At 36.7% G+C, this 22,833-nt stretch overlaps 1 protein-coding gene across 2 annotated transcripts in view; it reads right to left on the minus strand.

The window, feature by feature from the left end:
• Window positions 1-20,510, minus strand: part of LOC149774360 (uncharacterized) — a 70,862-nt gene extending 50,352 nt beyond the window's left edge. The window contains exons 1-4 of one of the 2 annotated variants that reach the window (XM_089945376.1): window positions 20,403-20,510; window positions 5,699-6,102; window positions 3,448-3,543; window positions 1,572-1,802 (exon numbers count right to left, since the gene is read on the minus strand). In XM_089945376.1, coding sequence (XP_089801502.1) covers window positions 1,572-1,802; window positions 3,448-3,543; window positions 5,699-6,079 — 708 coding nt within the window. In that variant the 5' untranslated portion in view covers window positions 6,080-6,102; window positions 20,403-20,510. The remainder of the gene's footprint in view (window positions 1-1,571; window positions 1,803-3,447; window positions 3,544-5,698; window positions 6,103-20,402) is intronic. The other variant, XM_089945377.1, reaches the window with a different exon arrangement.
• Between the last annotated feature and the right edge of the window lie 2,323 nt (window positions 20,511-22,833).

Genomic DNA, 22,833 nt, shown 5'->3' on the forward strand with positions numbered 1-22,833 from the left:
ACTAAATCATCAGTGAACAGATCGGCTACTTTATTTAAATACATTTGTGTTCCCTTTGTAATTCGGTGAAAGTTTTATTTCTAAAAGCAGAGTATATTCCTGATGTAATGAATTCTAACAGTAGTTTTATGTAATTGATTAAATTGTTTCTTTACATGTACGGGGGCTCTATATATCACCACTTATGTTTATATTTACTCGAACCGGGCAATAACATCGAGGGCGGTCTACTTCTAGATAACGAAAACCAAATTAAGCGGGACACACCAGAACCCTTACACTCACCCAATGATGATGGCGATTCTCTCTCAGTGACAGATTTCGACACAATGATAAGTTTTCACTTAGAGATAAATTAATTTGAAAATAGTTATAAAAAATTTCACTCAAATAATGATAAATGAGCTCATATAAACTGGGACAAGGTATGTGGCCCCAACGCTCTGCAGGATGGTCAAGGAACCACCACAAATGGTCCATCCCTCCCGATCTGCCGAATAATATGTCGAACCCTTTTTGTTCCTTGCAGACCGGCTGGTCCAGACGTTTTGGTCCTTCACTAAGAAAAAACCGTTATCTTCCGCTGGCCAAACGTCACCACCGACAGCTGCACACCGGCTATATACCAACCCAAATTGGCACCATGTTTAAAACAACACCTTCAACACAGTGAGAATACAGCACAGATACAGCACAGTTCTATAACTATCACTCTATCACGCCCTTACTCCCTTACCTTTTGTCAGCCTTTCAGCCCTCATTGTTGTACAGCTGAAGATATTGCACCGTAAAGTTGACCGCTCACTGACAAGAATTTTAGTAATGTGAAGTTAGATTATAAGTACACTGGCTATATTGCAATGCACGACCAGTGAGCTAAACTGTTAGCAGTTTTCCCATCGTAAGCACGTGCAGCATTGAGTGAACGAACTACCACATCAAAATATTGTACGATATAAATAAACCACCCACATGTATCATTGTACCCAGAAACGAACGCTCAGTATATTTTATTCCAAATATAATACATAAGCAATAAATATACACAACTCCGTGACACCTGACCCCACCAGCCAATGAAAATTAGCCCAAAGTTGTCAACAGGTTTTATTACTAACATTAGTTTTAGTTGTCGTAAGCATCTACGTATTTGTACTGATCCTACGCAATCTACACTATTACTATCTTAAAATAGAATTTTATACTCATGCACAAAGTTTAAAATTTCTAATACCTTGAATATATAGATGATCATAAAAATATATAGCCATGAACAGAATCTACACATAATATAGACAAAATTATGTACCAAGAGTTAATAATATAGATATAATACATAACAGGAAAATAATTCAAAAGATGTAGCTTCCTAGGTATTGTGGACAACAGCTTTAAAGACGATATCATCACTGTGGTGATAACCATGATATGACAGATGTAGGTCAAACCCTCTCTGATTATGACATATCTTATCACAGCTGCCTAATTTTATCAAGCAATAGTTGCATATTTTTCGGTATATCCATGCAAAACATATCTTTGGTACAAAGTTATTCATAATGTACAGATACCTTGATGAGAGATCTTGTGTCCATGGACAGAATTTGATTTATTTCAGTTTGAAGATTATTTATCTCTGTATTTGCACATTCAAGAACTGCTAAATGGGCATCAAAGACTTTTATCCGCTGTTGTTTTCCTTCATCAATATCTCGTTGAAAATTTTGTCTCTGCTTTTCCAGATCATCAAACCACCTCAAAAATTTATTGTCAATTTTTGTTTGAATCGCTTCCACATTTTTCTGAAATGTGTATAATACAGTCAACAATATGTATATATATCACTGCAAAACATTGTCTGATGCTAAATCTCCAAAAACGGTTAGATTCCCTAATAACCCTGACGTTATAAATATGTTTGTTCTACTTTATTCAAGGTAGTAGGAAACAAAGAAAAGAGTGTGTTCGTGTACAGCTGGCTGTTCATATTACAGATTATATTTATATTTTATAGTTGTTTGACATGAAATTGGATGATACAAAAATGTATTGTGATCAAATGTAACTACGTTTAGAATCTTTGCATATTTAGACAATTAAGACAAAAGAAAAGTATCTTTTTCTTACAGTTCCATTGTATACTATCCCGCTGAATGTATAAAATGGAACCTGTGTATTATTAATTTCGTCAGAAATCGTATCTCTGAGAGACCAGTTGAATAATGTAAATATTGTTTTCGTATATACAGTCAGTAATAATTGTAACTTAACAAACAGATCATGATATGGAAAATACAATTACTACATATTTCGTTTACAATTCGCCTGGTCTTCCTGGATGAAACAACATATAAGATGTTTTCTAAATTGCTTAGTCAAAGCATAATGATAGCAATTTTACAAAAGTCAACTGTACTTATTATGCGTGCTTTTCCATTGGCATCAACCCATAGTTCGCTACAGAAGTAAATACAAATAATTATTTAAATTTAAATTTCTTCACAAAACAACCACAAAACTGCAGAAACCAAGCAGAAAAACATATGACTTACCTTATGAGAATAACACCCCTTCTTTTTCTTCCTTAATATTTGGCGGTCTCTAATCCAGGATAATGTTTTATTCAAAGAGAGAAATTTTATTTCGATTTTTTACAGAATAAATATGTTTTTTAGATCCAGGATCGTGAAATACAATCGACATTCGTGGAATGTTGTTCATACATGGTAATGACTCAAGTATAGTTATACAGCATTAATACTCCTACACCCACATCGGGTTTTGGTTTCTTTAGTACCTTCGAAATGGAATCAATCACACTGTATTTAACATTCAATTGAAAATTTATCATTACCATTCATTAATGTAACATTAACATTCTGTGAATTATCGCCATCCATCATTGTTGGAAGTGATATAATTTGTTTGAAAACAGCAAGCTGTATAAACAACATCGCCCACATAAATGAATGCTTTCTTGATTACAAAAATAAAAGGTCGAATTTATGTTAACCATGTAACTGCAATTTCATGGTGATTTTCTTATACTAATACATTACCACTGAGGTCAAATCCAAGACCTTGTCAAACTTGCATAAAATATCTTATAACTATGCATAGATTCTTGGTTGGCCAATTTTACGTCAGGCTTAAGACTGACGGATAGATGTACGAAACAAAACTTATATGCATGTCGCTTTTCGCCCTAAAACAAGTTAACCACAAAGTAAAGGACAATAATGCTGGTATTATGCAAATGATCCTGTTATGTTCAGAGATAACCTATATAATTCTAGGCAAATGTACACTTAAATTTTGGATCGGGTCTAATATTCGGCGAAAGCAGACATGCATTTAGAGCAAGATAAATCAGTTCACGAATAGTGCACATCGTAGTATAAAAACAAATACCTCTCTGAATATGATGATAGAAAATTAAATAATTACCTGCACTGACTGTCGTAACGAACTAATTTCATCTGTTTCTTTTATAATTTGAACTTGCCACGGTTTTGTAGATTCTAGAAGTTCTGTTAGTCTTTCCTGTTGAATGTTGAATTAGTTCGATAAGTCGGAAATTCAGCCGTGCAAAGAAATACTCATCTTATAACAACATCTACAAACTAAATATGAATTCTCGCATTAATGATAACGAAAGGGTCAGATCTTGTCTAAAATGACATCATTCATCTTAATTGTCATTTCTCACAACATTTATCATGGAGCCCAAAACGTTTGATTAACAAAGAAGTTATACCGCGCGTAAGACATTTTCAAACCATTTAATGTGTATGCGTCCTATTTTTGTTTTTTCGTTTATATCTGTCTTTGTGATTGTAGAAATGGTATATTCCCCTCCCGACAAGAACGGATTACCCACAAAAGAGATGAAAGTCTAAGAACGAACGAAAATTTGACAACTTCCCAAATGCAGACGATAAGATGGTACTAGCAAAGTCCAGAAAGCGAACAAGAATCTATACGAAACAAGCAGTCCCGTGCTTTAATTTCCAATTCGTGGATCCAGCAGTCTATAGCTGGCTGACAATAACAGAAACTTAAGCATATCCTTTTCTCACAAAATGAATTGAATGATGTCATCGACAACGAAATTCACTATTAATTTCAATACACTCGATATGTCAGAATCAAAATGAGTTCTGTTCGAGCCGATTCACTGTTTAGTTGTCACTCAGACTACACATTCAAGGATGCTAACACGTCATGAGCAGGACACCATCTGAAGAAGGTCGTTTTTAAAAACGGAACATTTACTTTTGAAAAATGGTGTACAACTCACACAAAAGAATAAACTCGAAAAGAATTATGCAGTCAAGACTGTAACAATTTGTATCGCTGATTTCCAAAAGAAACATTGCACGGCTCAAAGCATTAAACATGGCTAATTAGGGAAAATAGTAGTCATCATGCTCCCAGACAAGCAGAGATTAAAATACTAGGTCAAGATATAGACAACAAATACTAAAGAGATTGGATAGTAAAATCAGAACAGAGTACGTTCAAAGGGCAAATGGTGGGAATACACTAGTATGGATAAATATGATTCGAGTCACTATCGTCAGGTGCAAAGACATTACAGCTGACTGGGCCTCAAACGGACTGAAAGATATTGAAATGAAAGCCAGAAACTACAGTCCATCCAAAGTGTATTACTCTCAAGAGCTAATATGAATATACTGCATCTGCAAATAAGTGTATGTAATAGAGGCTTGGCAAGCGTGGAAGTTTGTGGTGTGGCAGAATAATAGCTTGGCCAAATACGTCAAGGATAGTAGTGACGAGTGTCTATCCTTAGTCCAGAAACAAGGCCTTCTCGAAGAGAATAAAAAGAGATCATGAACAAAAGGAACATTATAATTTGGGAAAGGCTATACATTGGAAGTTCATAAGGGAAACAGAATATCATGCTGGAGATGGCACATGTAGGCTCCAACTGGGTGAAAGAAGGACGAAAACAGAATGAATCATCCTGGTAACGTTTCAACTGCCAGCAAGGTGAAAGTCAGCATACCAAATCATACCGTGTCTCCTTTGTGCACAATGTACTGGAGAAAGGTTGATACAGTCATTCACATGATGTATGAGTGCAACAAGGCCCTCCCTGTCTTAGTACAATCTCGGCATGACAAATGCAGTATACTGGTAGGTGTCCGATCAATATGGGCGCTTGATTGTACAATCAAGTGGTACGATGACAAGCCAGACAAAAGCGCTTGAGAAACATTAGTCAAAATCACGCATGATTTCAACATCCACACATATTAGTGGTAGACGAGAGGAAGAAGCTGAACTTGCATCCGAGGCAAGCGGAGGACTTCTATTTCTAAAGTAAATAAAATTAAATAAATTAGCTAATAATGTGAACTGGCTAAAACTTCATGTCATTGTGTCAGGAGCATTAAACGTTATATCACACGAATATAAAGAAAGCCTACAAGAAGTATGACTAATGCTCAGACCATGTGGTCTTTGATATCTCAGGACGCAGTATTGTCCCGGTCCCAGGTAACAACAAATCAGCCATAAATAATAATAATAATAATAATAATAATAATAACAATAAATAACATGAGACTAATGATGTTTGATGATTATGTTCATGATGATGACAATGGCAATATGATGATGGTTGCGGTGATGATTATCATGATATAATGTCAATATAAATTTAGCTTACTTTCCGTGTGTTAAATACAGCCTCTATGTCCTGAATTGTGTGTTCCGAATGCGAATTGAAGAAACATCTTAGACAAATCATCATATCACATTGCTTGCAAAAGATATCGAGTGACTTTTTGTGGTCGCTGCATAAGGCAGACAACATCCTTTTGTGGCCTTCTATAATGTTACCAAGGCCGTAATTCTTTGGTAACCCATTCACTCCTTTATAATCTAGTTTAACATTTGTTCGACAGGATGGACAAAGAACGATCCGCGGGACGTCTGCTACTCGTGAAATACAGCTCAAACAGAAGGAATGGCCACATGGCAAGACTCGTGGATCATCATATACTGCGTAACACACGGGGCACAACGCTGCATCTTCGTTGGAATCCATTGGTTACCCGTTATGGTTTAATCCTAAAAATTAAAATATTTTCTTCAATTATCCAGTTCATTGTAATTGTATTATTTAATGGTCATATTATTCATCACAGGATAAATACAAAGAGCATGTTATGTCAGTCGCGTGTTATTGCTTTCATTTTGTTCAATATGTTAATACGAATGTGTTTTTATTTGTCCTGTTAACCGTCCAAGGACAGTTGTTTGGTCAAGGTCGTGTGGAACTTGCCCGAGGCAACGCCGGAGACGTGGGCAGAAACGACTGACTGAAAAACCAATAACAAGACCAAAATAAAAATACCACCTTGGTGATAATTGTATTAATCAACATAATATAACGCTTCAATACCAACATCCCATTTTCACATGACTACATGATTCAAGCAAGGTGTGACTTGTGTTAATATTGTAAATAGTCAAATTCACACCATAGTTAGACAAGCTTAATCAATGTGTCTTACACATTACATAGACTGCTCTATCTATACGAAATTCTTGTGTACTATGGAGCTTCAATGAAACTGAAAAGCCTTTTTTCCATTGCATGACACGGACTGTTTGTAATGTTTTACTCTTAGTTGATGACATAATGATTACTTTTAAAACGTTAGACTAAGACCAGATACTTATGTTCAAAGGTTATCAGGTAGTTGCTTTTATGAATGGTCTGCATTTATTGGTTTCTTTCCCAACATTTAGTGTGAACATACAGAATTTGTGTAATATTGTTACGTATATTTAATTTGCATTGTTTGTTAGTTTTCGTATATTTTTGTATTATGTTATTTTATTAGTATGTTATTACATTATATACTATTGTAATATAACATTGCATGTTGTACTTAACCTTGTCAGTATCAACTTTATTTTCTACCTCACCTGAATTATTGATTTTTTGTATATTCTGTAAACAAATAATACATAGCTAAAACATTTTCTCTGTGTATGAGTTTAACATCAAGATCATTTTGAATAGAAGTTAACATTTTTAATTGGGTCTTGGTCTATTTACGTGGCGTACCTGGCATATTCCAGGTTCTTTATTAAACTTTTAGTAATAGATTTCTAATGGTAACTAACGTTTTATTTTCTAAACATTATTAAGTTCTAGAAGGTTATTTTGAAATTAGGTAATGTTTGTATTTTAGAAAATGTTAATTGTGACCTGATTTTACTGGAAAGATTATTATATTTTGTATTAAGAGCTAGCAGAATCAGTTTTCTATCATTTTTGTGTTCATAAATTCATTTGGGATATAATTTCTTTCTTCAAATTATTTAATTCAGTGATTTTTTCTCTCTGGAAATACAGACTTTTTATAACAAATAATAGTATGGGACAGGGACTATCACTGGTATTTATAGTGAATTCAAAAGACTGCTGGTGTAACAATACGATACATGCAGCCACAGTCACATCAACACCGTCATAATTTGACTTAATTAGGATTTTCACTAATGTTTCTTCAGAACTTTTATTATCAGGACTTGCGTCTGTAATTTCTTTGATTATTTTGGGATTTACTATTTTAATACCGTAAGTTATTTTTTTAATTTTCAATTTCTAATCTAACGAAATATATTATTTCTTGACAAAGCGTTTGCTTTTCACTCTTTTATTTTACTAATTTTAAAAGTATATACTCTCCATTCATGTATGTACACGAATTTGCTAATTAATTTGTCCGATTTTGTGACAATCGAGTCCCACGGGACATGCGATGAGTGGGAAAATGTATAGTCTTGCTGGTCCTTATTAGTCTGTAGGGGGAAGGGAGGAAGGAACCCAGCAGTGGGTAGTAAGCTATCCGCTGCATCATAGAAGGCCTAATATCAAATCCTGCCCATTCGTTAAATAGGGCTATTACCTAGTACCAATTCTTTGTTAGCCACAATCGAAATAAGAGTCACGCGTTAATAATTGTAAATTTTCCTATAATTTAATTGGAAGTATTGGTGTCCAAAATGTATCTCCTAATTATTACTATCTAAAGGGTTCAATGCGACTATTTGAATTTGTTCGTCAAGTTAGGGTTGGAATATAATTAATTTGAAACTGTGTCTAAAGGATCAAGGCAGTTATTATAGTTTTATCAAGTCAGGCTTCATGCCAATTTCAGACCTCTGAATTTGAGGCAAATGGTTGTATCATAAAAGGGCATTTGCTCACCTCAGAAGGCGGGAGCAGTAGCTGCTAGACATATTCTGGAGCTTGAAATCTCTCCCTGTGTTGACCCTGTATTCAAATATGGCTGTCAAGTCGTTAATCACCATTCAGTCCCAGTGAAGAGTTATACTAAATTGGATCTTACAGAGCTCATCGAGTATTAACGCTAGGACTCCGCTTGGGCAGCCCAAGAACTTCCGCTCTAAAATGATAATATCCATAATAAATTCTTTGGCTTCTGCATATTTTTTTCTTCAAATCTTTTGTTCAAGCAACCGTCGTGGTATATTTTCAGATGCGCTTCGATGACTGTTCTTAGCACTTCAGTGCTCTTGGATGTTGTTCATTAGTTTCCATTAACTGTGTTAATCCCCAAGCATCGATCTGATCAAAGATGTAGCTCATTGTCTGTCCGTTGTTGTACATCTGTATTTAACTTAAGCTGTCCTGTCCTGGTCTTAGTTATGTCATCTTTAGCCTGGCTGTTAAATAGCCTTTGTTTTTGTTTTTAGGTTATTGATGGCCTTGTTGTTGTTGACTATGTTCTTGCAGTTGCTGTTTTCGTAGTATACCTCATTGTTTCATTTGATTTTGTTCTTGTTTATTTTATTGCTTGAGATGTAGGAACTGTTGTTACTCTTGTATTCTCTGGTGTTGCATTCGTATTAATCATATTTCGGTGAGTTATATCCTGTTCAACGATATTTGCATCTGCCATTGTTTTTGAGGCTTTATGTTGGACGATTATCTGTGTTGTTTTTGTTGTTGTTGATGTAACGGTATTCTTTGCAAGTATTGTTTCTTTTCCAGTAGCTGTGATGTTTTCTTTTACCCTCATTCTGGATGCCCCTTGTAGTTTCAGTCCCCTTGTCTTCTTGTCGATAGTAAGTCTGGCGACAGAACCTCTTTATATGTCTCAAGCAAGTGCGCGATGGAAAACACCCCTTACCTTTTTGTAGGAACGCTATAGCTAACATAACTTAGATGGATAGAGAGAGAAGTGAAAAAGCACAAACAGTATCCATTGTTTTTTTTAAAAAAAAACATATACCAATTATCAGATAATACATTTTGTATTCACAACAAGCAACATGAAATGCAACATCAACAAGTCAACATTTTTTTCAAACAGGAAGTTATTTACAAGGCTGACAATGTTTTGAAGGCAAGCGCGACTTCCACAGAATTAGGTCATTTGGCCATTGATGCACACTTAGTTTCCTAGCTAAAGACAAGAGATAACGATAATATTCACAAAACCATCTTTCTACTTTATCATCGTTTCTAGAACAGTTACGATCAAAATGAGTCACTGAATCTTCTAATGAATATCCAAGAATGCGTTAATGACGAAAATACACAAAATATTTTTCACACACCATGGAATATATGCTTTGTAATTTCACATCATTGAAACGAGTCGTCTTGGCATTTCTTATAATATTGTCCATGATGTCGTTTTGCAAAGGCGGTAATCAATAAGAATCAAAATACTCCATACTGTGATCGTCGGGAAAGTAGAAGGCCACCCAATGGGTTTCTGGGAGATGACTGCGTCGATGTTGATGACATTAGCTTGAATGTCTTTAGGTTTGCTATGAGAAAGTTCATTTTTTATGCATACGACGTGATTCCTAAAAGGGGTGTACGAACTGCTTTTCAAAAGGCAATGACGTTCTAGAGTATTCATTTAGATTTTTGTTTTTCTTTCACAGGTAATAATGAGTCATCAATTCAATCCTGAAGTTTCTTCTTGAAAATATGTCAAGTAAATGGCGTTTTGCCTCGCCTCCGTACTCTGTGGAAGGAGAGATTCGATGCGTCTGATCTCTAGAGAAGTCAATGATGGAGAGGAACGGTCACACAAGCCTTTATATCACTGATGCAACACTGCTTCTTCCGATACTGATGGTACGATGGGGTTTACCTTTTTGAAACAACATTTAACGTAATGCATATGATAATAGCATTACGATGATACCCTTTGCTTGTAAGTCAAAGTTTAATTTCTTCTTTGTCGTCTCCTAACATGTCGTCAAAGACGACGAGATGTATTTGATTGGTGTTAGGCAGAATCCCGTCGTCTTCGCAAGGAATGCCTTCCACAAAGACGATGAAATTTCCTTGATTTTCTCTAAAAAGGGTGTAAGACGACTGCCACTCTTGTAACACCATACGATTTGTTGGGACGGATAATCGATTAAATGGGTTTTGTACAAAGGTTTGACAAATTCGGTTTCGCCTGAACCACTAGGTCCAGCAATCAACATGTTGAAGGGATTGCGATCATACAGAGCCTCCAAAATGGAACGATCAAACTTTTCGTCGATGACTTTGAAAGTCCAGGAATATGTACAAGATGAAGATGCAGCCATAGCGGTGTTCACAATTATGAAAATAACATAAATCACACAACAGGTTTTATCCTTTCCAGGACACGTTTATTAAAAGTTAAAATTGAACGAAATACAAACATACCTAGAGCCAAATGGTTAATTACATGTTTAACATGACAAGCAGAACGTTAAAACTGCAATACAAACAACTCGCTGTACAATATTTTCTACGAAGGTGTGGTGTGCTAGAGACACATATTAATGTTCTTGGAGCCTCTACACTATGCATAGTCTCACATATTTCACATCTTTTCTCGCGGAATGCATTGTTCGTGTGTGTCGATGTCTACGACGGTACTGCTAGTGTCCTAAGTTTGATTGTTTTCCTCTGATTCGGGATCATCAGGCACTGTGGTTAAAACGGGATCAAATGTCACATTTTTCACAGGACCCTTTTAGTTCAAATTTTTTCATGGAATTAATTACACAAATCTCCAAGAATCGAAGTCAAGACTTTTCAGTCACGTACAACTTTCCCGTGAATGTGTTGGTCACAAGATTTACATACTTCTTTGTAAGCATCATTAGTTACTAAAGGTTTACGAAGAAGCCTTTCTTCAAATAGACATTGAGACGCTTGGAAACAAAAGCGCAACGCTTTTAATAGAATCAGTCTCTCGTGCGCATTTGAAGTAGCCAACATAATGTCTTTGTTGTATGTACTGTTAGTAAATAGTGCGCAATGAAGCTGCTGGTCAACGAAATATCAGAACGGATGTCTCTAACATGCACACCACATAAAATTAAAACTTAAAGGAAGCCGTTCTTGCTGAAAGTGTTGGTAATCCTTCAAAGTCTGAATAGTGTCACTGAATGTCTTCCACTGCTTATAAATGTCATGGCATATCAGCAAGCTTTAATACCCTCTTTTTTGCAACAAAAAAAATATAAGTGCGTTCTCTCAACTCCAGAGGCAAACCACATAAGTTCTCTTTTAAAGCATCAGTGAAGATAGTACTGGGGTCCCCCTAAGGGAAGGTAGTGGCAGTACGGTGACCATTGAGTATGTACCAGATAATTCGAGTCTCTCTGCTCCCACTCGTGAAGTGACACACCGCAACTGAGGCACTTGACTTTATCCCCTTCTCCCAAGTAGATAAATCCAGCTCTGGCTAATTCTTCGGGGGTAGGTCCTCCTCGCTATTTTGGTCACTTTAATTCGAACGTAAGTAATCGACTTTTAAAGGCGCAGTATCCAGACACATGCACAGGAAACGAATATTCTCCTTTCACGTGTTCTTTTCTATGAGGTGACAATGATACCCGGAGTAGTTTGCTCAGACATGGATGAGATCCGTAAGGCGGTAGACATGCAGCATTACGATGAATATGAAAACATGTAAAGAGCCCAGTATCGACGTTTGACGGAGTCCGTAGTTTGAGTTCGTATGACAGCCAGGGTCTTCTCGGGAATGTATCGCTTGCGGTACACTAAGGAGTATGTTTTGGCAATAATATAGGCTTCTTTCAATGGATTGATTCCTCCGTGCTCCATGAACAGTTCTCAAAGTTTCTAACAGCAACACCGTAAAATGTCCACGTCGGAGCGACAATACTTTAACATTTCTTCTTGAAAGTCGAAGGGGTCCAAAGCGTGAGAGTAGTATCAAGCTTCGAAAGCTTCTCCTTGTTCGGTACGCATGTTGTCCGGGTCGTAGTAGAGATCTTCATGCGAATGTGGTAGGACGGCGTGTTGATTGGCTTTGGTACTGAAAAAGTGTGGAAAATATCCTTTGGACATTTTTGTCATTTCAAACATGTTTGGCATTAGACTCAATGGGATGGCTAAATAACTCATGGAATTTTAAACTATATTTGCCCCACTTACATGTAAATAATTGTGGCCCCGTTCAAAGTGAGTTTGGGCATCCGGTGCCTTGTTCTCTTTAGTATTTCAGAAGGAATTGTCCGTCGTATCCCAAGCAATTACCGTGGCATAGCGATGACAATCTCCGTCACATTCGATGCCCTCTTCCTTACACGTGTCACCATTTGGTCTAAGATCCATACGAACCAAATATGCCAGCGCGTTAGGCCCTCGAAAGATTTGTTCACGTCTTCCAGGAATCTTCCTGCAGTCTGAACAATAACATAAGAGAGGTTCTTGGATGCAATTCTCGCAAGCTCGCAGAAATTAGGAATGAGAATGCAGGTCCCTTGCGTGCAATCGAAATCGAAAACGATGAAAATCCCTTTGTTCTTGTCATCCCCCTCCTCATGTTTCAATTGGTAGTTTTGAATGTAGCATTTATGTTCCAAGTTAACGAGTTGGCGACAAATGTGACATCGTTTCTTTCCTCGTCAAATGTGCGCCTTGATAAAATTGGTACGATTGACTTGTCCACAAGTAGAGCACCATCTCGGCGGTTAGCAACCACGTTTCCGTTGTGAACCTTGCGTCACAAAATGTTGTTTGTAACACGTAGGACTGACAAAAGTTCGCTGACAAACTAAGCATTACATTCGTTCTTGTCCTTCGTGAATACAGGGTTTAGAGGCTTAACAATTCCGACATTTTCGTCCACAATGATTATGTTGCTCTTGATTGCTATACCCATAGTTGCATTTCTCACAATAAGAGTATCTGAGGAATCCGGGAATACCAGTAATGTCATTGAAATGTTGTTGGTGATGATAAACACGAATGTACTTTCCATCTGGTAAATCGTTGCCTCGAAACAACAGAGGTCCGCGCACTTCTTGAGGGTGTGCTTTCAACGTGTAGCGATCGTCTTCTTCGCAATGGCATTGTCGTTCCAGTGTGGTTAAAAAGGAATATAAAATAATCAGTGATGATCCCTTCTGATTTCTCTGGCGGTACGACGGAGTTTAAATCTTTAAATTTCACCGTGTAAGCGTTGATCTTCGTCCTAAATTTTCTGGAGTAGCGTTTTCCGTTGATCTAATGTGGTAATACATCTCGGGTGCTACTTGTTGCCTTAGGTTTGGAGTAGACTCTCTCGGTCTGGGTGCAGACGTAACAGGTGCTAATTCTGTTTCACTCATCAAAATCGCTGGCATGGATTGGAGCGAAGACTTCAACTCGTGTGCGTCTCGATATGTCACTTCATGGCCTCTTACTTTCTTCTCCTTTCACCTGGAAATCGTTAGATCGTTTCATCTTGATCGCAAAATGGCAAATGACATGATTTTAAATGTCATAGACCCTATGTATATAGGGTCTACCTTAGAGTATTTATCCCACTCTTAAGCACCCAAGAAGATGGTAGCGCCAACGCAGATCGAGCATCTGATCAAAGCTCTAAGTGTACTTCAGATAAAACGACAAACTACTCCCCCTCCATTTGAGATAACCGTCAAGATACTTGCTATATCTGTCAGAAGAAAAGACATTTGGGCTACAGAATGTCCACAACGTCAAAGCAAGACAATCGTCAAGAGAGACGGGGTTCAAGATACATGTTATCATTGTCAGGATAAAAGATATTGGTCTTCAGACTGCCCAAAGAAAAAAGAGAACCGATGAAAGAAATAACAGGAGTAGGAGATGGCTTCCGAAAATGAAGAGCAATGTGAAAAGGAAGAAGAACCCATGCCTGTCCAGAAAGATAAGAAAAGAAGACGAGAAGAAGAAAGGGAAGAAGAGGAAAAACCCGCGGAAGGGAAGAAATTCAACAAATGGAAAAACAGAGAGAATGAAAGAAGAAACCAATGGATTTTTGGTGATGTGTTGTGAAATTTTATTGTAACTTCTACGAGAGAGTATGCCAGAAAGAAAACGTAAGTGTATCTTGGTCTTGATATTTATAATAATAAGGAGCTATGCTCACGTACTCACACACGTACACTATTCATTAAATCATCATGGGATAAAAGTGATTTAAGTTTTACTTGATTTGGCAAACTTTGGGTAGTCATTCTATTCTAAAAAGGTGGGTTTCCCTAAAAAAGACCGTTGCGTGTTTCATTTCTTAAAAGCAAGCTCAGGAACGGGAAGGAATGAGCTTTAACCACCTCATAACTTTGCCACAGCCAAGTCATACTTCTTTACCTGCTACTGTGAATGATTTGGTAGTGATCGATTTTGCTGCTGGTATTTCAGGAGTAGTCAGCGTAGAGAGAATGTTGACTGGAATAGAATGTTTGGCTCGGGAAGGTCTTTTCTCTCTTGGGTCGACTTAACAAAGTCTGATACATTTGTCTCATATACCTTAACTCTGTCAAAAAGTCTAGTAACACCGTGACTGAATTTATATGTCCTTCTTCTCTCCTTGGCACTTTGGCTTCCCTTCCTCTTCTTCCTTCCCTTTTCTTGTTTCCTCTTCTTCTCATTGTTGCTGTTGAATAATAAAGGCTTATTTTGCTTCTTTCTGCTGTTGTACAAATTTCTCCAATTTGTTATTTTATTTTTTTGGTATTTTATTTTTTTGGCCTCTTCTGTTTCTGTCTAAAATCTTTGACTTGAGGTAAGTAAGAATAAGGTGGAGAAAGTGCTAGTACCTGTACAAATTATTGAAAAGAGAAGAGAATTCAAATTAAAATAATTATATTTTGGAAGAGTCGCTGAGGTTGGTTTGGTAACGGCTATGCCATCGCTCCTCGTCTCCACTACAGGCGAACCCCAATTCATCTTCTTCTTAGTTTCAGTCATGTTCCAATAACGTCGCATCAATAACAGGGTGCGTGACGTCACACATAGGTCTCTTCTCATTGGAAGGGAGATTCCACACTCTGACTGAATTTTGTAACGCGCGTTTGAGTTGGAAAAAGAGGTTAATCCGTTTCTATCCGCTCTTATATACCCAAAGCTGGCCTCATTCATTTCACCTGGTCTCATGACAAGATGCGGACTAACGTTGAGTAGTCTACCCTCATATTGGCAACGCTGTTCAACCCGGACTACCCCATATATGTGACATTCATTGTGGTCTATCACGAGGATCACAGATACGGCTAATTTGGAAAGGAAGGATTTATGTGGAGAGACAAGGCTCTTTGAAGCGAGTCTAGAACTCTAGATATATGGCCCGGATGTCAGACGTAGTTTGAGGAAGAGAAAAAGACCAGCAATGCTCCATATGTTAACTCAATAATGTTAGCAATAACTTAACGGCCCAATTCAATGACACTATATTGACTCGAAAAGATCTCTACTCCATCGCCATGTTTGTATGTTTGTCTGTGTATTTGTTTGCTTGTTTATTTGTGTGTCTGTTTGTGCATGTCTATGTTTTGTTTGTGTATGTATGTATGACTGACTGGCTTTCTTTAATTCCTCTTCAAAGGAGATTTAATTCAGTTATTTTTCATTATTACACAAAAGAGATAATAACAAAGTTTGACATTAATGGATTTACAACACATTAAACATGTAATATATACCTAGAAAAGTAAACAAAACACAATATCTAGACACATGAGTGAGACAACTCATTGCTAGAATAAATAATTGGAATTATTTACATTCAGCTGAACGATTTAATTGGATTATCATATTGGCTCTCACTTGGAACACTTGTGAATAATGTATATGATAGGAATGAAATGGGTACGTTTCCCTAATATCATGAACAAGCATAATATCAGATATCGTTTTCATGTTAATTTGTTATTCTGTACATTGTATCCATTCCTTCAGCCAACACACACATGAATGCCTGCCATGATTGATCATCAATGTCCACTCTCTCGCCCTAAAGGAAATGAAGTAATGAGTTATTGTTCCGACATAAAAGACAGTGCCAGTCTAGAATGTCTATTGTATCTATTATGTTTATGAACATAGTATTACGTTCATCGTTTAGGGCTTGGCAATATATCAATATAAGCTTGGCTCTGTCTTTAGTCTATATTTTGCAGAGTTTACAGTTATATTCATTTTCTGTTGAAATTTAACACATTGTTAAATAGGTAAATGTTAGCGAAAGTCCACGTTTTATTAGGAAAACATTTGCCAAGCCTCCACACAGCAAGTGGTTGAAGATTAATATGGTCACTTGCATAATGTAAAAGTTCAGGTCTCCTATCAACTTTAGAATTCTACAGTGATTCTTCACAGCAGTGAACTACCGTTTTAATATGACTCCTACAGACTGGTTTCGGGACAAAATATAGGGTGTTCAAATATATGTTGAAGAAACGTCCGAAGCTGGCATTTCAAAAGAACACGATCTATATCTTTAACAAAACCGAGGGTTCGTGCTCTCGTCTGTCAGGAAGTCAAGAATTCTTCTGTTGACTATCATTTTCCATGTTAGTAGACCGTTTGCTCTGCAGATTTTGCTTAAGAAGCCTAATTTGATTTTATCCACATATCCCTCAACTGATCACAGTCCAAGACTGTTAACTGTTGTTTCTGTAGATGAGCGCTGATCAAGACCTAAAATTCTTCTTGCATCTTTTCTTTGACATACTTCTAGATCATATACATTCGACTGGCTCAATTTGGCCCATAATTCACATCCATATGACATACCAGGTAGTACTATTTTTGACCATATTTTAGCACTATTAATTGGGTTCATACCATCCTTTCTAATGCTAGTTCCAGTAAGGGAATTAGATACTGATATTCCTTTATCACAAGCATTTTTCACTGTATCAGTATTGGAAAGATCTGTGGTAAGAGTAATCCCAGCATATGTTCTAAGGGTAACTATCGGAATCATTTTATCTCTGAGCATGAACATAGATTTTGTATGATTTTTGCTTCAAAACTATGGCGGTATTGCTTTTTTGAGCATTGTACCGGAGTCTCCACTTCCATGCATAGTCATGGATGTTGCGAAGTAAAATACACATACCATTAAATGATGAAGATAGCATGGTCGAATCAGCCGCTATCAAAACACAAGGGATACTTAAGGTACGAACTTGTATTCCAGATTGTGTTGACTCCAGCAAGAATATCCATGCTGAAGAGTTCTTCCTTGTCCTACCCCTTGACTGACTGAGTATGGTTTCGAATGATGGTTGTTGAACAGATCAAGTGCCCTAACTACTCGAAAAGAATTTCAAATCAATCTTCACAGTTTTCCTTTTACTCGGGATATAATAGCCTATAAAACAGGCTATCATGCCATACCGTATTAAATGCATTTGCATTGTCCAGGAATGCAGCATAAACGTTTGAGTGACTTCCTAAATAATGGGCTAATCCCTCTTTTATAATAAAGGTTGCAGTGATGCCACTGCATTCGCTTCAAAATGGCTGTTGTAATTGGTGAGGTAAATTGATCCCTTCACTATAAAGAGCTAGCCTCTTGAACAATATTTTTTTCAAATACTTTATTTTTAAAAAAACGGGAACGATTTAGATATCTCTATAGTCATTGATATCTAGCCTGTCTTTTTCCACATTTGATGATAGGTATAACATTTACAGTTTTGAAGTAGTCAGGGTACGTTTCAAAGGAAATGATGCGATTGTACACTTTGCACAAAATAGAACTAATCGACTGACAGGCAAACATTAAATGCTCTGCATATATTTTATTATGTCCATATGATTAATTTTTCTTCAGCTCTCTTACAGCCTCTTCAAAGTCATTTTATAATACGATTTCACACATATCCTTATCTACTCCGTCTTCAATATTTGAATCCACAATATTCTTCATGGAGTTTCTAATTTCAGCTGCAAACGATTCGTTAAAATGAATATCTGGTGTTTCAGTTCCTATAGTTTAAAAATGTTGGCGCCACCCGTCACGAATCAAATGAGGGTCCCATATTATTTCTCCTTTCACTTTTAGTTCAGAGATATCTTGTCTCTGTCCCTTCTTATGCAGTCTTACTATTCTGTCGAATTTCCTCACATCCAGTTCTTAAGCTTTTTCTTGCTCATCGAATTGATATGTTCGTTCTGTTCTTTTGCTTTGTTTAATTGGTTTCTGAATTTTCTTTTCGCACTTTTATTTTGTACATACGTTGTAAATTGTAGACCACGTGGCCGTTCATCCTTTATTCATAACACTCGTTTTCTTCTCATCACTTTATGTAGTTTAGTCACATTAGTGAATTTCCAGTAAGGTGAGGCAGGGAGATTTTTTGGGGAGATTTTTGTCAGCTGTATTGCGTAAAACAGTTGCAACAGTAACAAGGGCGTTTTGTACATATGCAATGTTGTGTAAAGGTAGCTCCACTGAAATTAACTGCTCGTTGGTTTACACTTCTGTACCGATCCTCTGTTCTGAAGAAGCTTTTTGCCAGTTGATTGTAACTGGATATCTTGAAAATGTATAATCCTGGAGTTCGTCGGGAACTAACAACTCTGCTCTTGCAGTTAAATGATCAGATATATTTAAATGATGACCATCTTCAATGTTGGTACTACGGACTAAATCTATTTTTGAGGAGGGTATAAAAATGTAGTCAATCAAGGACGAGTATTTGCCTTGAGATAAGCAATATGGACATACATGAATTCTTCTATCCGATTTCGAAGAAGCAGTAACTTCCCTACCAAAAATGCTTTGAAAAAATTGCAGTTGTTCTGGATGTTGCTAATGCTCTTGCATGCACACAATATCTGCCTTATGAAGTAAAGAATAAAGATAAGGTGTTCTTGTCATAATGCCCTTCCCATTCCAAGTCAGTAGTTTAGAGTAGTCATTCAAAAGTAAATTAAAGCTCCTTCAATTTCGGAACACGGGATCATTTATCTATCGTACCATTCTCTGGCTAAAACAAATTTAGGCCAAAACCCCTGCTGTAAAGTTTTGGTAAGCAGATTTTCAGGAACAGTAACGCGAACGGTATAAGTTTCTCCTTTCATATTTGACTACTTTTTAAGAATCCTAATATTTCTGGGCCATAGTCTGCTTTAATTCGAGATAAAACAACAAAGAATTTGTTTTCGAGCTCCTCTTCACTCCACTGAATGCCATATTGCTGATTCGTACCTGGATTGGTTTCGAATTATTATTTATCTCATTCATAGCATTCATGTCATTTTTTGAGTGAAGAACTTCTAGTATCCGACAGTTGATTTTTGCAAAAAAATGACAACGAAACCTATAAGTGTTACCTATTTTAGAGGTGGAAAAAGTAAAAGATAAATAAAACAGTAGGCAAATCGTAATGCAACATGATTTCAACGTTTCATATTAAATAATTCCTTCAGCTACCCAACTGATTCATTCCTCTAGGCAACTCGCTAAAGGATGTATTACAATGCTAAGACCACGCCCCTTTCTAATTTGATTTAGCACTGTATTGTAACCATGATGCATATTTGTACCAGTGTTCACATGCCATGTACCCATTTTGAACCTCCAAAATTATCTAAAACTCAAACTCCCTCTCACAATAAAATTATAGCGTCAAAATAGTTATATTGGTGAGTTGTATTTATTGTCACTCAGGTGCCCCTGGAATGACAATATGTAATATAGAAAGTTGATAAAGAACTTTCTATAAAAGAGGTACTGTTATATCAAAGTCAACACCTTATGATGCAGCAAATCAAAATCTATATAAATTAAACTGGCTATTTGATAATATTTATGATATAGTTCCCGCATTTTACCTAACAAGAAATGGATCGATAGTTACAGACCTTCATTGCCTATAGTATATCTTCAGTACTAAAGAAAGATTTTAGATCGTAGTGGGTTTGAAGATAAGCATATAAGAACACACACGTTGATTAGAATTCAACCTTGACCGCCACCCCACCCTCAAAAATGCGTATCATTACACATATGTGTGTAAATGTAATATGATTGGTATTTATCTTAAAACTTAACATCTCGACAAATATGTATTTAAGTTTAAAATCAGATACTTACAAATTTATATGTATTCCTCAAAAGGCAAGCTTCTGTAATAACATGTGTAGTTTCTTCCGGGTGAAATACCCATGTCAATTCTCTATTGAACGTGTTGCTGTTGTCAAAAGCTTACCTAGCCTAGCCGGATGTTTATTCTTATCACTAGGGGAGTTATAATACAAGTTAGAGAGGTTAAGTATAGTTAAGAAAAAGGAAGATAAGTAGTGAAGTGGGATACTATAGGGTCTATGGGACTTATCATTAAAAACACCCCTGGGACAATATAGGGTCTATGTAAATTTAACATGGAGAAAAATCGTGGGACAATATAGGGTCTATGGGAATTAACATGGCCAAAAACCCATGGGACTGTATAGGGTCTATGTAAATTTAACATGGCCAAAAACCCTTGGGACTGTATAGGGTCTATGTAAAATTGAAACAGGGAGGGTCTCTATTTTTAAAAAAAATAAAAAAACAATAAAAAAGGGGTAGGCAATGGAAAGGCTATCTCTTTTCGAGAAATATGGCTGGCCCTGAAAAGGGCCTTTGGGGTTTCTTCTGCTTCTTCTTTTATTTCCTCCATTTTCTCATCCAGCCCCTAATCTTTCCCCAAATTCCTTTTTTCTTCTTTTCATTTTCCAGTCTGGGTGACCCATGGCTCGGAACTTCTGTTGGATTTTTATCCAGTTATTGTTCAGTCTCTCATATTCTTCTTTTTTCTTCCTATTCTCTTGTTCCTTTCTATCTTTTGCCCACCTGTCCTTAATTTTCTTCACTTCTTCCTCTATTATCTTTTTCATCTTTTCTTCTGCTTTCTTTAGTTGTTCAATACCCCTTTTCACAAACTTCCACTCTGACCATTTCTCTAGCTCTTCTAAATAGCATCTCACTGCTTTTACTTTGTCCATAGACTCTTTTATAGTCCCCACTCTTACATACTCTGGTTGAATCAATCCTCTCAATCTCTTAACTTCTTCCTCTATCATCTCCTCTATCATCTTCCTCGCTAACTGTAGTTCATTGACATAGTCAAGACTTTTTCTAACCTCCATTCTCTTTCTATCCTTTCAATAGTGTACTCTCCATCCATCATCCAAAAGTAAACATTTCTTAAGTCATTGAATAACGCTGACACTTCCATCTTGTATCTGTTATTCCGTAGAATGGTTCCAACGATGAACTTGATGGGTTCTTATAGTGAAAGTGCGGACGTGATGGAAAACATCCCCCTAAAAACATAAAATTGATCTTACCTAGATCATGACCTAACAACGCGCGGACGTGAAGGAAAACATCCCCCTACTTTCTCATTTCATATAATAAAACCCTAACTATACTCTACACATACGCTAAGAAACCTATAATCTACTATTCACACAAACATACCTGAGCTCCTACAAACATACAAACTCACAAACACACAAACACATACCCTCACATTTTTTAAAAAGAGTTACTGTTTATATTCACACTACTCTACCTACACACATTGGCAAATCGATAGTTATTTCTTTTCTAGAGTATTGGATAGCCCTGAAAAGGGCTGTTTTTTTTAACTCCAGATGCAACTATCTAATGATTGCACCTTCCTGGCCTGGCGCCACACACGCATCTTCTTCCCCAGTCTCCTTTCACCTTTCTTCTGGGGAGCGAAGAGGGAGGATGATTCGCTTCATCACCCCAATCCTCTGTCTCGGGAATATTGAACGACATCCTCTCTTCTCTTTTCTTTTCCTCCTCTTCCCTCTGTCTTCTCTCCTCCTCTTCCTTCTTTATTCTTTCTTCTTCTATTATAGCCTCCGCAGCCAGTTCATTGACCAGGCGCCTTACATATTCCAGATGTATCTGGAGTTCAAGAAGTTTGCTTATTCTACTACTATTCATTCTTGTGTTGATCAATCAACAAGGGTAGCTAGACTGCCCAGTGAGTTTCAATTTATAGTGAAAGCGCGGACGTGAAGGAAAACATCCCCCTAAAAACATAAAATTGATCTTACCTAGATCATGACCAAAAACAACAACAACGCGCGGACCTAAAAGAAACACTCACTCACTTTTTATGCTACCCATCACTATTTTAAAATTTTTTCATAAATCACTTCAATAGACTATCCACATACCCAAAGCAATCCAATCTAACCCCAAATATACACCTCAAACACCAAAAAAGAAATCATTTTAATCTATTATCCACACCAACTTACTTGAGCTCTTACAAACACAAACACACAAACTCACAAACACATACCCTCACATTTTTTAAAAAAAAGAGTGTTTATATTCACATTACTCTACCTACACACATTGGCAAATTAATAGTTATTTCTTTTCTAGAGTATTTGGGTAGCCCTGAAAAGGGCTGTTTTTTTTTTTTTTTTTTGTTTGCTATGGCATTCTTTTTAGTTTCTAAGAATGCGATGTCCTCTGAGGATAGACTTTCTGGCGA

Source organism: Sinohyriopsis cumingii, unplaced genomic scaffold (assembly GCF_028554795.1).
Source record: "Sinohyriopsis cumingii isolate HCF-2022 unplaced genomic scaffold, ASM2855479v2 utg000309l, whole genome shotgun sequence".
Taxonomy (NCBI): Eukaryota; Metazoa; Mollusca; class Bivalvia; order Unionida; family Unionidae; genus Sinohyriopsis; species Sinohyriopsis cumingii.